This window comes from Anoplophora glabripennis, unplaced genomic scaffold (assembly GCF_000390285.2).
Source record: "Anoplophora glabripennis isolate ALB-LARVAE unplaced genomic scaffold, Agla_2.0 scaffold555, whole genome shotgun sequence".
Classification (NCBI taxonomy): domain Eukaryota; kingdom Metazoa; phylum Arthropoda; class Insecta; order Coleoptera; family Cerambycidae; genus Anoplophora; species Anoplophora glabripennis.
Window position 1 is genome coordinate 191,830 of NW_019416692.1, and position 14,602 is coordinate 206,431.

At 31.7% G+C, this 14,602-nt stretch overlaps 1 protein-coding gene across 1 annotated transcript in view; it reads left to right on the forward strand.

The window, feature by feature from the left end:
• LOC108912086 (transmembrane and TPR repeat-containing protein CG4341-like) overlaps positions 1-14,602 on the forward strand; it is a 129,113-nt gene that overhangs the window by 37,957 nt on the left and 76,554 nt on the right. The window contains exons 2-3 of the mRNA XM_023455244.1: positions 5,654-5,794; positions 6,591-6,593. Of these exons, the coding sequence (XP_023311012.1) occupies positions 5,654-5,794; positions 6,591-6,593 (144 nt within the window). The remainder of the gene's footprint in view (positions 1-5,653; positions 5,795-6,590; positions 6,594-14,602) is intronic.

The window sequence follows — 14,602 nt, forward strand, 5'->3', positions numbered from 1 at the left end:
ATATTAAAACGAAGAGTCAAAAAAAGTTCAGAAGACGAAAACAGTATATTTTCGAAACATTTAAACGACTTTTTTAAAGTGTGAGATATTAAATGATGTTTTTGTATTTTCTATTTGTCTGCTTCTTTTTTCTGTGTAAGATTTTTTGGTTAGGCAAAACTATTTTCATAAAAATAGCCCTTGACTGATCCATTTGGCGCAAAGGTTTATTTAACTATTTTTTTCACAGGTGACAAAATACCCAAAAAATATTTTTACAGTATTTGAAATTAGTTCAAACAGATTAGTTTTTTCAAATTTAAATATTATTAACTGCAAAGAGCCCTTCGTCTTCACTGAGACTATGGCAAAAATATGCACAGAGAGTCTAGAGAAACCCAATTCAGTTTGCTTCAAGGCTTTCAGTATGCGCGATTTTCTTGATTCTCAATAAAAAAAAATGGACTGATGTGTTGGGTTAGGTGAGCTTAGGTTTTTCTGTGTGTAAAACTAATGAGAATTAGGTCATTCTCGTAAAAATTATTCCATTAAAATTATTTTTGACTAGTCACAAAAGCAAAGGGGATTGCTGCCTCTAGTTACCTCTAGTAGTAGATTAACAACCAAATTAAAATTTGAGTTTATTAATATAAAAGAAATGAAAGACTTTTAAACGTATCTAATTGTTATCTACTAAATTATTACTAACACTAACTAAAATAGTTTTAGATTATTTGTTATCGAAATCAAAATAAATGGATATAGTATAAATTATTTTTTGTCTGTATCTGGATAATATTGTTATTTTTATCAGTATGAAAACGATATTAACTTTAGACGACACTGACACGTAATGCATTGAAGAAGTTTTACAGCAATTATAGGACATTTGGTATAAAACGGTTTTGTTAAGAACTGGGGAGCATAAAATCCGGTCCTCTTCCTTGTGTTGTGCTTGTTTTTTAGGTCAGCGTTTTTCCAACTAGGTTCTCTCGTTTTATGTAGGGATAAACTAATTACTAGTGTATTTCCCTAGGGAAATCAATAAAATATTGCCATGGAAAACAGGGTTTCTTCTGCCGCTGGCCTCCAATTTAATTATTCAATTCGTACGAGAAAAATACCCACAACAAATTCGTTTTTCGCATATGAAAGTATCGATCTTTTTTTCATGTGTGGGACGAATTGCCAAATAAAAATACTGTTTGTAGATTGATTTTCTGAGGGATTTAGTTTAGGATTGTCAATATTTCATTAGCATATAAAATATACAGGATGTGCCATTTAACACTTCCGCTGCTAATATCTCCGAAATGAAGAAATTTATTTTAGTTCCGGAAACCAAGGTTGTTATGTCCCTCGAATAGCTTAAAATTGCGGTTAGAACTGTTAGTTCAAATCTTTCTGTATAAATGGCGTGGCGATACTAAAAAATTTTTTGATCCCTGGAACGTGGAAATGCAGTCCATCTGAAAGATCATTAAATTTTGAGTAATTTTTATAATATAAAATTTTTCCAAATCTTTACTTGTTTTCGAGAGATGTCGACTTCAATATGCAATGTATAATGTAACAGAAAAATTTATTATTTTATTTAGATTACACTGAGACAAAATATTCTTTTAAAATATTGTTATAATGGTTTTATTCACATTACATACTAATTAACAAACAATAAATTATAAAAAAAAACAAATGATCAACTACAGAAAAAAAATTGTACAATGGTAAATCTTATAAGGGGCAGAGACGAGCCATATTTTATCAAATATTAAAAAATTCATAGGTGGCTCATGTCATTTGTTTAAAATAAAACATGTATGATAGATGACACATATTAGTTTTCCAATAATTATAGTTTTATCAGGTTGCGTCTTTCAATTTAACTATACTAGTTATTAAAATATTTTTACACAATGAATTACTCAAATGAAGATAAATTAGATATGGTATTAATATTTGACGAAGCTCAACGAAATGCTACTGCTGCACGATGGTTACCTATATGCCATACGTTTTCCAATGAGGCCTCAGCTGGATAAGAAAACATTTGTAAGTTTATGCCAAAATTTACTAAATTATGGTAGTTTTACTAAACGACATCGAATTAAAACTGATAGTAATGATGAGAATATAGCTCAAGTGTTACAAATGATTAATAATAATCCTAAGACTTCCCTAAGGCCACTTCAGGTCGATTCTAATATTTCTACGACATCTTGCCGCATAATTTTGAAAAACAATGGCTATTTCCCCTATAAAATTCACCTCGTCCAACATTTAAGAGCTGGTGATGTGCAACGGAGATTAGATTTTAGCTCAATTATCAGTGCTCTATGAAGAACACAATAATTTACTTAATAATATCTTATGGAGTGATGAAAGTAGATTTCACAATAATGGCACGGTAATACGCCAGAATTGCCGCTATTGGTCTGACAATAATCCAAAAGTAATGCACTGAATCCGAAATCAATATATTTTTTCTGTAAATGTTTGGAACGACATTTTGATGGCTATTTAATTGGACCATATTTTTACCACGGAACATTAACATGTAACCGTTATTTACATTTTCTAAGAAACTATCTACAAAACTTATTGCCCCTCACAATACTAATGCTGTATAAGAATACTTAAATCATAGGTTTCCGGGAAGATGGTTAGGTACTAACGGAGTTATAAACTGGCCGGCTTTTCACCAAATTTGACCCCACTAGATTTTTCCTATGGGTTCATTAAAAAAACATTGTATATCAGGACCCTATAGGAGACATGGCAGATTCGTACAATAAAATTTATGGAGCTACGGCGGCTTTAGATCGTTAAAAGAATTCACGATATATCTATATACCTAAAGACAACAAACGAACTCAAAACTAAAATGCAAAATCTTTAAATTTAAAACAATATAGGTAACACGAAACAAAAATGCGACTATGAAGTTTTAAATGATCCACAATAAGAAAAAAACAAACAAATTATTAAAACTCAATGAAATAAAAGTATGTTTGCAAGTACCCATGTATCTTCCGACTACCTAAAGACAACAAATACAAAACAAAAATGTGACCTTAAATTATCGAATTCAGTTATAACTTTCCAACAACACTCAGAAAGAAAACACAGTCGTCAGTCGTCCAAGTCAGTTTATTAAAGGATCACGCGCGCGTTAGTGTTCGGCTTATTAGCTAAACAGTAGGCAAGACGGTGCGTGGGGAGGGTCGGCGATCGCATCAAGCGAAGCGAGGGGCTTGAATTTTATTCTCGCGTCCGTAATTTTTTTGCGATTACTCCTAAGATATTCATTTAAATTATATGGTCTAAATGAGTAAAATAATGTGCATGAAATGCTTAAAGCCTCTAACTTATTTAAAATGATAAGGATTAATACCGTATTTGTGTAAATAGCTTTTACATTACCGCTTTATAATTGCAAATTTTTTAAAGTATTAAAATGGATATAGGTAGTATGTTATCTTTAACATATAGACATATGCCATCGCGGACTTTTCTGTAGGCATATATAAGATACACAATTCCACCATACATTGATGCACTACATAAACTTTCGGACCCCCCCCCCGGCTCGGGCGCGAGGCGCGGGGTTACGGGGCGCCGGTCGAATCACGGCGACACGAAATTAATTTCGTTGCGCATTATTTTGATTTTGCTATATCTCCTAAGGTATTCATTTAATTTGCATGGTGTAAAGGGAAAAAATAATCTTCATGAAATGCTCAAGCCAACTAACGTATTTAAAATGATAAGAATTAATGCCGTATTTGTGTAAATAGCTTTCCAATTACCGCTTTATAATTGCTCATTTTTTAAAGTATTAAAATTGATATAGTATGTTATACTTAAGAGATAGACATATGCCATCGCGGACTTTTCTGTAGACCTATATAAGATACACAATTCCACCATACATTATTTTGTTATATCTCAAAGGGTTTAGGCAGCGTTTTGGTTGAAAGCTCCCAGACGGCTTATTTTTTCCAACACCTACAACAAATATCGTTAATGTATACAAAAACTTAACAAATTATATACTAAAACCTTCCTCGAGAACCACTCTATCCATTGGTGAAAACAGCATGAAAATCGGTGCGTGCAGTAGTTTTTGAGTTTATCGCGAACAGACAGACAGACGCGGCGGAGGACTTTGTTTTATAATATGTAGTGATATTGTGGTCTTAATTCGACTGCTAATTTCTATAAGGTGTCTTTTTATCAAAATCAACAAAAAGGATCAGATGGGTCAATTTCGACCTCTTACAAAGATGTATTAGCTTGAAAGTGACACATCGTAAATGTTTTTTCTATCTTCTGAAATAGTATAGGTATCAAATCTTGTACATGTTTTTCCCTGTTGTTGTCACATATTATGTGGTCTCAAAAAAAAATGTTCTATGTGGGAACCACTACTTTGTAGTCGTCGTTATATTGAAAATATTGTTTTTTTCTCTTGGAAAAGTTATTCTCCATACTGTATTTTAATTCCTATTAATATTCCAATTTTCTACTTCTGTATGACTTATTTTAATCAAATAATAATGCAAACTTTCAACCAATAACAATGTTACAATGACATTACTACCTGTCACTGTCACGACCTACCATATAACATTGTATTCACACGGTCTAATTAGTGAGACTTAATTTAAAATACCTATAAGCATCTTGGACTGTATCAACGTTCGATATGTCAAAATATATTACAACTAAATCTGCGAATCCTTACATATGTAGTTGAAAAAAGGCAAAAATGCCTGAAAGAGCCGAATTCCGGTTTATTCTGGAAATTATTAAGTGAGGCCTCAGTTACAGTAAGTGAGCCCTAATTTGCTACAAATAAGGACTGACTAACCCCAATTGGATCAATTTTAAAAAAGTACCTACATTCACTTACCCGAGCAAAGCAACTCGCTTGGAACAGATAGACTGTCGACTAAAATAAAATTCCAACTGAACTATCATATAGCCACAAGAATTTTTTGTTGTGGTAGCAAACACATTTCAGCAAAACGTACTTACTTGTGGCAGCATGAATTTTTTTCCGTGACAGCAAAAATTTTACCTACTGTAGCTAAAATATCTTAGCGAAGCCCCTCACTTGGCGGATTTCACGAGTAGCAGCTAACTCATGTGTTTAAATCCACTAACTATGCTCGTGTCTTTAGCCTCTGTCTGAATCTAAACCCAGGAAAGAATATCACTTGTTTTCATTAACGAGAGTAATCAATCTTGAAAGTTTGTCGTAACTTCTCTGATATCACTCTGTATTTAGATTTGATTAGAAGTTGAATAATAGGGGAAAACTTTATCAAAATTTGTTACAGTAAATATAACAAAAAATTTCACAGGATCTCAATTCATTCAGAATTTAATCAAGTTGAGTTCAAACATTTTTTGGGTTCAAAAAACTAATACTCCATTTCTGACTGTTTTCTTGCGTAAAAGTGTGACAAATAACCCTGCTAAAGCACAAATTAACCGTAAAACGCTCTATACTAAAAATAAAAACATTACTCCCAGCAATCCCTCTCACTTCATTGTACGTACGGCAATCTCTGTCCGACTTCATCGGGCGAGAAAGAGCCAGGAATGGAGTATTCTATTTGTCTGTTTTAGCGACTGGATGATTTATTAGTCGCGTCCTTTGTTTCAGAGCGTGTTCAACGTGTTGGGGGAGACCCTGGCCAGGCTGCAGCAGGACGAAGAGGCCGAGAGGTGGTACATCGCCGCTCTACATGCCCAACCGGACCATGTTCCTGCTCACATTACATATGGCAAGCTACTGGCCAAGAACGTAAGATTATTTAAATTTTTCTGAGAAGATATTGATGAGGTGTATCTCCCTTTAATATAATAGAGATAGACCAGGCGGTATCTGTTTTGGCTTGGGTGAATCGTATATCCACGGAGATTTTTGGCCTTTGGGCTTTCAAATATCATTAGAAATGAAAATTTTTCTATGCGCATAAAAAAAAACGTGGGCTTAACTTTTGACGGCACAATAACATATGTTAAAAAATTTGGAAAAATGTCATATTTTTTTTCCTATTTAATTATGTATCTTTTTAAGACTTGATTTTAGGCGAAAATGGAAGAGGAAAAAAATGTTTGTAATTAAATTTTTTACAATACATGACTGGTTACAAATCGAATGAATCATGATTATTATGGTAAAAATCGAAAAAATCACAAAAACGGGGTTAAAAAGCAATACTTTTTAGGGAATTTTTTTGGTGTACTTAAATTGGGTGTAGGGCCTTTATACTTGGCTCAAGAAAACTTCATGTTATGTAGAATCATCACACCAAATTTCATCAAAATCGGTTCGATAGATTTTGCATAATAATTTTGCAATTCAGATTAAAAAAAAATTGCAAATTTTCAACATTTTGCACAGCAAAAACCAAGGCCCTTAGATACTTGAAAATTTAATCACATATAGAAGGGCTCTGAGGCTTTCAAACTTTTTCTGAAAAATTCGAGTCCGTCAATTAGGAGAGCTCTGGCGCTTGTTTAAACATTGGTCGAACTTTTGTACTTATAAACAATTAGAACTTTGTGAATATTCAATCAAATCAAATTTTTTAAAGCAGGTTTTAAAAGTTCTTGGAAAGACGCTTCTTTTTAAAAAAAACAGATCGATTGATCAATTAGTTACGTAGTTATAGCCGTCATTTACACTAAATGTACTGGGACATCCGGGCTAATTTTTCGAAAAATACCTTTGGTATTCCGAGTACTTACCAGGTCTAAGATTACAATACTTTTCTTCATTGGCAACCTACTTTAAAACATGTTTAAAGTTATTTATGCAAGCGAGAAATTCAATAAAATCGTACCGGTGGTGGTGGTGGGGGAAGCAGAGAGCGCGGCCGCTTCGGCCTGCTCGAAATTGAATCGTCTATAACTCCGTAACTAATTGATCAATCGATCTGTTTTTTTTAAAGAAGCGTCTTTCCAAGAACTTTTAAAACCTGCTTTAAAAAATTTGATTTGATTAAATATTCACAAAGTTCTAATTGTTTATAAGTACAAAAATTCGACCAATGTTTAAACAAGCGCCAGAGCTCTCCTAATTGACGGATTCGAATTTTTCAAAAAAAGTTTGAAAGCCTGAGAGCCCTTCTATATGTGATTAAATTTTCAAGTATCTAAGGGCCTTGGTTTTTGCTGTGCAAAATTTTGAAAATTTGCAAATTTTTTTTCAAAATCTGGATTGCAAAATTATTAGGCAAAATCTATCGAACCGATTTTGATGAAATTTGGTGTGGTGACCCAATTTAAATACACCAAAAAAATTCTCTAGAAAGTATTGTTTTTTAACCACATTTTTGTGATTTTTGTAATTACAAACATTTTTTTCCTCTTCCATTTTCGCCTAAAATGAACTCTTAAAAAGATACATAATTAAATAGGAAGAAAAATATGACATTTTTACAAGTTTTTTAACATATTGTGCCGCCAAAAGTTAAGCCCACGTTTTTTTTTATGCGCATAGAAAAATTTTAATTTCTAGTGATATTTGAAAGCCAAAAAGCCAAAAATCTTCGTGGATATACGATTCACCCAAATATGGCTTTTTGAAACTGATACCGTCTGGACTAAGACGGTATTCGTACTTCTCAATGACTCGCATGCAGTGGTGACCCGTGGGTTTGAATACAGGGAGGGCGCATTTTGAAAAGAGGACGTACATGATAAGAGCTGCGGCAAAAATTTTTAAGGAATTTGAAGGTCATTGTGTTTTGCAAGTACCCCAAATTGAATACTGTCAGTGTGTACAGTAGGTACTTAGATACAATGCGAGAAGTAAAATTCCAACGTGTGGGGGCTGAAGTGGATAATCGATCAAGCAACCCAGTTAGGATATAATTATGTAAATTACTGTAATAGTTCATTCTGTATAGTTTTTGAAGTTCCTTTAAAAACATGGGCATCACTAAGATGTTTATCTAAAACGGGATCAATTTTTGCACTATAGTCTGTCAGTTCTAAAAATACCCCTTTGTTTACCGAGTCACTTTTTTTATTATTTCCACGTAGAGAAAGGTTACATGTACCACATAGTTTTAAGATATTTAAAATTTTTGAAAGAAGCAATCGATTTTTCTTAACTGTTTCGTTATGACTATTTACTATTTATTTGTTCTGCATAAGCACTATTTAACAAGAAGCAATATTTACTCTTCCTAAAAGCAAAAAAACTCACCAACTTATTTTTGTGTTTAGGAGAATTTTCATGTTTCTTAATTTTAATTTCTAAATGTTTCAAGTCAGAAACTCCAGTTTTCGTCCAGTTTTCCTCGCGTCCTCCAAACAATAAACATACAAAACACAAAATCTATTTGTTTCGTCACAACCACAGGGTCTTATCATAAATGTTTTTATCAAATTTGCGAAAGCTGGACCACTTTTTGCACTCTTTCTGCACCTCAACTAAATTCAACACTGGCGTTGGACGTCCATTATTTTTCAATTCGACTTTTTCCTCTAAACTTAAATTACTAATAACAAGTTTTTTTATTTCACAAACCCTCATTTTAAACTTAAACTTATAAAATATAATGTCTTAAAAAGCGCCAAAGCAAAAACAAAACACATATAACCACACTTCAGTGATACGGGTTACTGCCTCATGGAGTCCCAAAACAAAGCGCGCGAGCCTATCGTCGCCTATCCCCCTCCACGTGCCAATTTGTCCAATCATATGTAAAAATATGCTTGCACGATGGACTCAGATTTCACGGTCCGCGATGGAGTGGGGATTGCGCGCGCGGTTAAACATAACTCTTTGGTACGATCATAGATGGCAGATGGCATTAATCTGAGCTACGTTCACGGAGTACATTCACTTTATGCAACCAACCTAACATCCAAGAGATATTGAATGCATGCTATTTAGATTTCTTATTGATTTAAATAAATACATTATTTTAAGTTTATAGTTTGAAAATATATGGGGGGCGGAGTCCCAGAGTCCTCCTTCACGAACCGCCCCTGCTCGCATGTTAAGGGATGTTAAAGGATTCGAATTAATAACTTCTGTATTTCTTCACAAATAAGTTGGAAATTATATTTCACGTGTTTTTGTGATTTTTACAGTAAGGTGATGGTTAAGATAGATTACCTATTGTAGGCAGCGACTCTTTTTCAAGGATGCGATAATTTTGCAGAAATTATTAAATATAGGTATAGAATAAATAGATTATTATCGATTTTGAATAAAATTAAATCCATACATATGCATATGCACTCGCGTTGGTATGTCCAAAAATTTTTTGGTAAAACATAATTTTTTATTTGGCAGAAATGGCCTCACAATATTGTTTAAAAAAAAAAACATAAAACACACCACAGAAATGAATAAAATTTTGAACTGTGTTGGGTAATTTTCTTTTATTTCATATATTACAACTGGAGAGAATCCCACTCCATTCTTCATCCCTGTTTCTTATACCCATAGGATAGTAGAGACAGAAAGAATCACTTGGAAGAGAAAGTATAAACAAAAAGAACAGATTTCCATGCAAGTTGAAAAACATCATCCACGAACCCTTAGCTGATAAATATTCTACTTCCACCTTTCCATATCGTTTTGGTTATTTATGAGAGTTTCCGGAAATAAGTGATGCTAAACTGAAAGAAGGCATTTTCTATGGTCTTCAAATCCGTACCGTATTCAGAGACGAAAATTTTATCACATAAATGAATGATACTGAAAGAGCAGCATGGCTAAGTTTCAAGAAAGTCTCTCAGAATTTCTTGGGAAATCAGAGGATTACCAGAATTTAGTTGAGGAATTGTTGGAAAACGTCAAACAGTTGCCTGATGAACTTGAAATTGCATTTACTAGACTCTCATCTTGACTACTTTCTGGAGAATCTCGAAGACTACAGCGAAGAACAGAGTGTACTGTTTCAACAATATATGAAAGAAATGTAGAGTTGGTACCAAGGAAGGTGGGATGTTAATATTATGGCAAATTTTTTATGAATGCTTAAAAGGGAAAACGACCCAAAGACGTAGAAAATGAAAAAATCCGTTGCATAGATCGTTTGAAGACAAAAAAGTTGATTACAAAAGGAAAAATGAGTAAAAGGAACATAATTTCTTATGTGGAAATGATTTTGATATCTTTGAATACCCTCATCTCTTTGCGGGTATTAAATGGGCGAAGTTCTATCTATTTCTGGGAAGCAATTTCCCAGATTTTCGGGTTATTTTGCAAGGTACAAACATACTGAAGGGTGATAGAGTGATTCCGACTTCGGATTCTCGCCAAAATACATAAGAATACATAGGTCTAGTCTTTGGAACAGGCCACTTTTTTTTATATGCTTATGTATGTATGTTCCAAATATCAGAACAAAATTCTCGAACACAATTCAGTGCACTTAAGGCCGAAGATTATTAGCAGATATCAAAATTTTACTAGAGACAGAAAAACATGCGTTGTATCAATGTAAAATTTAAATTAATAGTCATAAACCAAAATTATGAGGTATTGAATAAGGTGGGAACCCTAAACAAAAGTACGATCCTATATTTTAAATATTCGAAATATATGTATATTACCATGAAATAAACAAAGGCGTGTAGGAACTTTCTAGCTAAAACAAGAGTTTAAAAATTGTAAAATTTGAAATAAAAGTAACCTGGAATAAATAAAGCTCAATAAGTATGAAAATAATATATTTTAAGAAAATTTAAATATAATACTTTATTTCCAACAATAAAAGGAAACAAATATCGAATAGAAATAAAATGTCACTTCACTATAACTATAACATTATATAAAAACATTTAAAAGCGGATAAGTAACGGCTCAATCAATTTTTTCCGTTTTACTACTGTTCAGTGGTGGCTGGTGTGAAAAAAATAAACAAAAAAGCTGACCGTCAGTATTGGCCTGAAATGGAATTAAGTAATATAAATCGTCGACAGGTACTAATTTACATTCTTATATAAGGTGTTCCAGGACCGACACTAAAATATAAATGATACAGGTGAAAATGTGACCTTTTTTCGAAGAAGTAAATTTTCTTGATTAATCGTTAACGATAAATCAAAACGTAATAATCATTTCTTAGTTTGTATTTTTAAGTATACTTTACCTATTTCTGAACCACAAAAAAATCAGTGGTGGTGTTAGAAGGAGTCGCTGCCTTTTAACTACTCTAACTTTAAACAGAAAAGAAAAGAGATCATAACCCGCTATTTGAAACGAAAATGCAACAAACGATTTTTATGAAAGAAAATATATCTAAATTGTCGAATTCCAGATAGCTGGACATTTATTTGTATTCATCAGCAACGGAGACTGGCAAATTAATGTCCCCAGAATGAATAAAGTAGGACAAAAATGTGTGGATGCAAGATGAACAAGAAATTCTGAATGCAGTGAAAAAACATATTATATCAAAATTCACTTTTTGGATTATTTTACAGGATAATTTATTGTATAAACTCGCAAAGGTTCAATTTGGACTTATCATTGCCCTTAATAAAAAATTTACTTTTCGTGAAAACTGTAAAGGATTGTAACTGGTACTTTTGCTGTCACATGTTCATTAAAAAGTAAATTTACCTACTTGTAGAATTCCCCATTTAATTTTTTATCATCAATCCAATGACGCTCTATACAATTCAAACAATTTCTTAGTTTTTGAAATTTAGTCTAAAGTATTACAAAAATTCACTATACCAACTTTACAAAATCACATATTACCGAATAAAAGGTTTTTTCCTTTTTGGATTATTTTATCATACAATTTTATAAGAAATTATTAAACAATAACCTGCACACAAGACAATTGTTTATTATTATTTTCTAAATATGTTAATTTGCATTGTTGCAAAATACCAAAAAAACTATTTTAGAAATGCCACAAATAACCTCTTTCAGACAATAAAAAGTGATATGGCCTGAAAATAAAATATTGTCATGCAAAACAGGGCCTTTGCTGCCGCTGGATTCCAATTTAATTATTCGATTCGTAGGAGAAAAATACCCACAACAAATTTAATTTGTTTTTCCCATATGAATGTATCGATCTTTTTTCATGTGGGATGTTTTATACGTGGGACAAATTGTCAAATAAAAATACAGTTTGGAGGATAATTTAAGTGGTTTTAGTTTGAAAGAATTATTGAAACTGAAGTAATTAACAAAGTCTTCTTAAGAAAATCAGTATATTCTGATCATATGATACGCAAATAGAAATTATACTCAATGAAAAAATAGAAAAATATCTTCGCCTGAGATGTAACTATTCTGAAATTCTTTTACTTTACTCACACAGTCTACAGAACATTGGTGAACAGTTTTTTAATTATTTTATTACGATGTATTTTATTAAAGTACAATACATGTAATATAAAAGTTGTTTTAATTTCACACCACTAGATGAAAAAGAGAATAGAAATTATAATAAACCTTAATTCTCAAAATCCAATTATAAAATTGAACGAGGTATACCAGTTTTGTCACACCAATAGAAAGGTTTTCATATTAATATTATGGCTATTTTATTCTAAAAGCACGTTCAGCCGCATAATAAGCAATAAGAATAACTTCAATACATATATGTCTAAGTACCTAAGTACCTACCTGCCAATAAAATTTTACTATAGATCAAATTCAGCCCTTTCTGATTTTACCAAAGGGTTAATAACTAATATCGGTACCTACATAAATCGCTCGAAGACTTGGATAGATTCAATTAATAAAGTAATTTGCTTATATAACAGGATCGGTATTAAAGCGTCGTAAATTTGAAACTTAAATTTATGTTAAGAAATACATAAATGCCAATAACTAAATGAATTAGTAAAGTAATAGTTTTGAATTTACTGTGATCCATATATTTCTGATTTATTAGATCAGGTCCTCGAAGTTCGTCTTGCACATGAGAAATTTAATTAAGAACATATTGTCTATCATATAATAAAAAACTCAGTAAAGAAAACGAAATTTAAATTTTACACTGAATTAAAACTCGAAGTGATTCGTAGGTATTTACAGCGTAACTAACTAAAAATGGTTAGAAATAGAACTTTAAACTTTACAGTACTTGTGAACAAGGAAAATGCCTTTTACGAATATGGAAGCGTATGAAATTTTGGCAGTTTATTTTCAATGTTTTCTAAGTGCCGTTGTAGCTTTAAAATAATACATTTTGCGTTACCCTCGTAGAAAATGCCACTCCAGAGAAGTATTTCAGCGTTTAGCCAGATGCCACTGCATTCTGTAACAAGACATCGCCGTGCAAGAGCGGAAGATAATATTTATTAATGTATTGGCTTGTGTTCATGTAAATCCTCAAATAAATGTTAGAGACCTAGGAATTTCATATGGAACACAAGTACTTTTCTCACACAAATTACACTAATTTTGCACGAAGCAAGAGCTGTCACATATCGTTTAACATAATTTTTCATTATTTGTCTGTTTTCATAGGAAACAATAATCTTTATAACTACTCAGATATTTGGAATTAATAAAAAAAATTAATTATTGCCAAGTACTTTTTTAAAGACAAGGTTGGTATAATTTTACAATTGATTTTTGGCTTGGACTATGTCAATGTTATTTAGAGAACTAAATACAGGAGGATGTTCTAGCACAACCTCTTTATTTTAGCAATAACTGAAAAAAGGTATCGACCTCCGGTTTGTGTATTTTTTTTCCTTATTAAATGGTCTATCAAGCCATGAAAAAAACCTATATCGTTGCATTTAATTATTTTAGTAAACGGAGACAATTACAAAACTCTTCTGATTAGCGTAGTCTACTGTTATGCAGGAAAATAATATTTGTATTCCCAAATCATAAAAATAAATATTAATAGTTCTTTAAAATGAGCCGTCGTTTCTTGAAATCGATTAAGTCATAACTTCTAAATTATGACAATTTAGAAATTTCAAGATGGCGTCCTTTATACTGGCGTCGCTATGGTAATAACAAAAAAAAAAGTTGAAATAAAACCTATGAAGGGTTTAACAGTATATCTAAAAAGTGTATTTTCAAGTGTAAAATCTCAGATATTTTAACATAATAAATATATTTTTACTAACTCTTTTATTTTGTTTTCGTATAATCTAGTACAGGTTATTTATTTATGCGTACAAGCCATAACTAAAGAACCGATAAAGCTCAAAATATATTTTTTAAATAGACGCGAAAAAGTCGCAAAGTATAACTTCTTAAAAACTACAAATCTTTCGCCTTTTTTCAATTACTCTTGAATGCTGCTTTTAGAAAAATAATATTAACAATCTGCACTTTTGCATAAATAAAACAACAAAGTGTTTGTGTAAGATTAAATTTTACATCATAATGTAACTTCTAAGTTCCAATTAATTTTTGAAGCAATATATTATTGATTATTGCTGTTAAGAGTTATCAAAATTTTATTTAAAAAATTTGTTGGCATTCGCTATTTCAAAAACAAAATTCATTGTCCAATGTTCATATTTAAAAATTAATTTAACCAGCCCGTGAATATATACCACCCTGTATTATTACCCCTTCCACACAAGTTTTTTACTTTTAAAGCCGAACTTATTTTTGTGATTTGTGTGAAATTTGTTTAATATAATA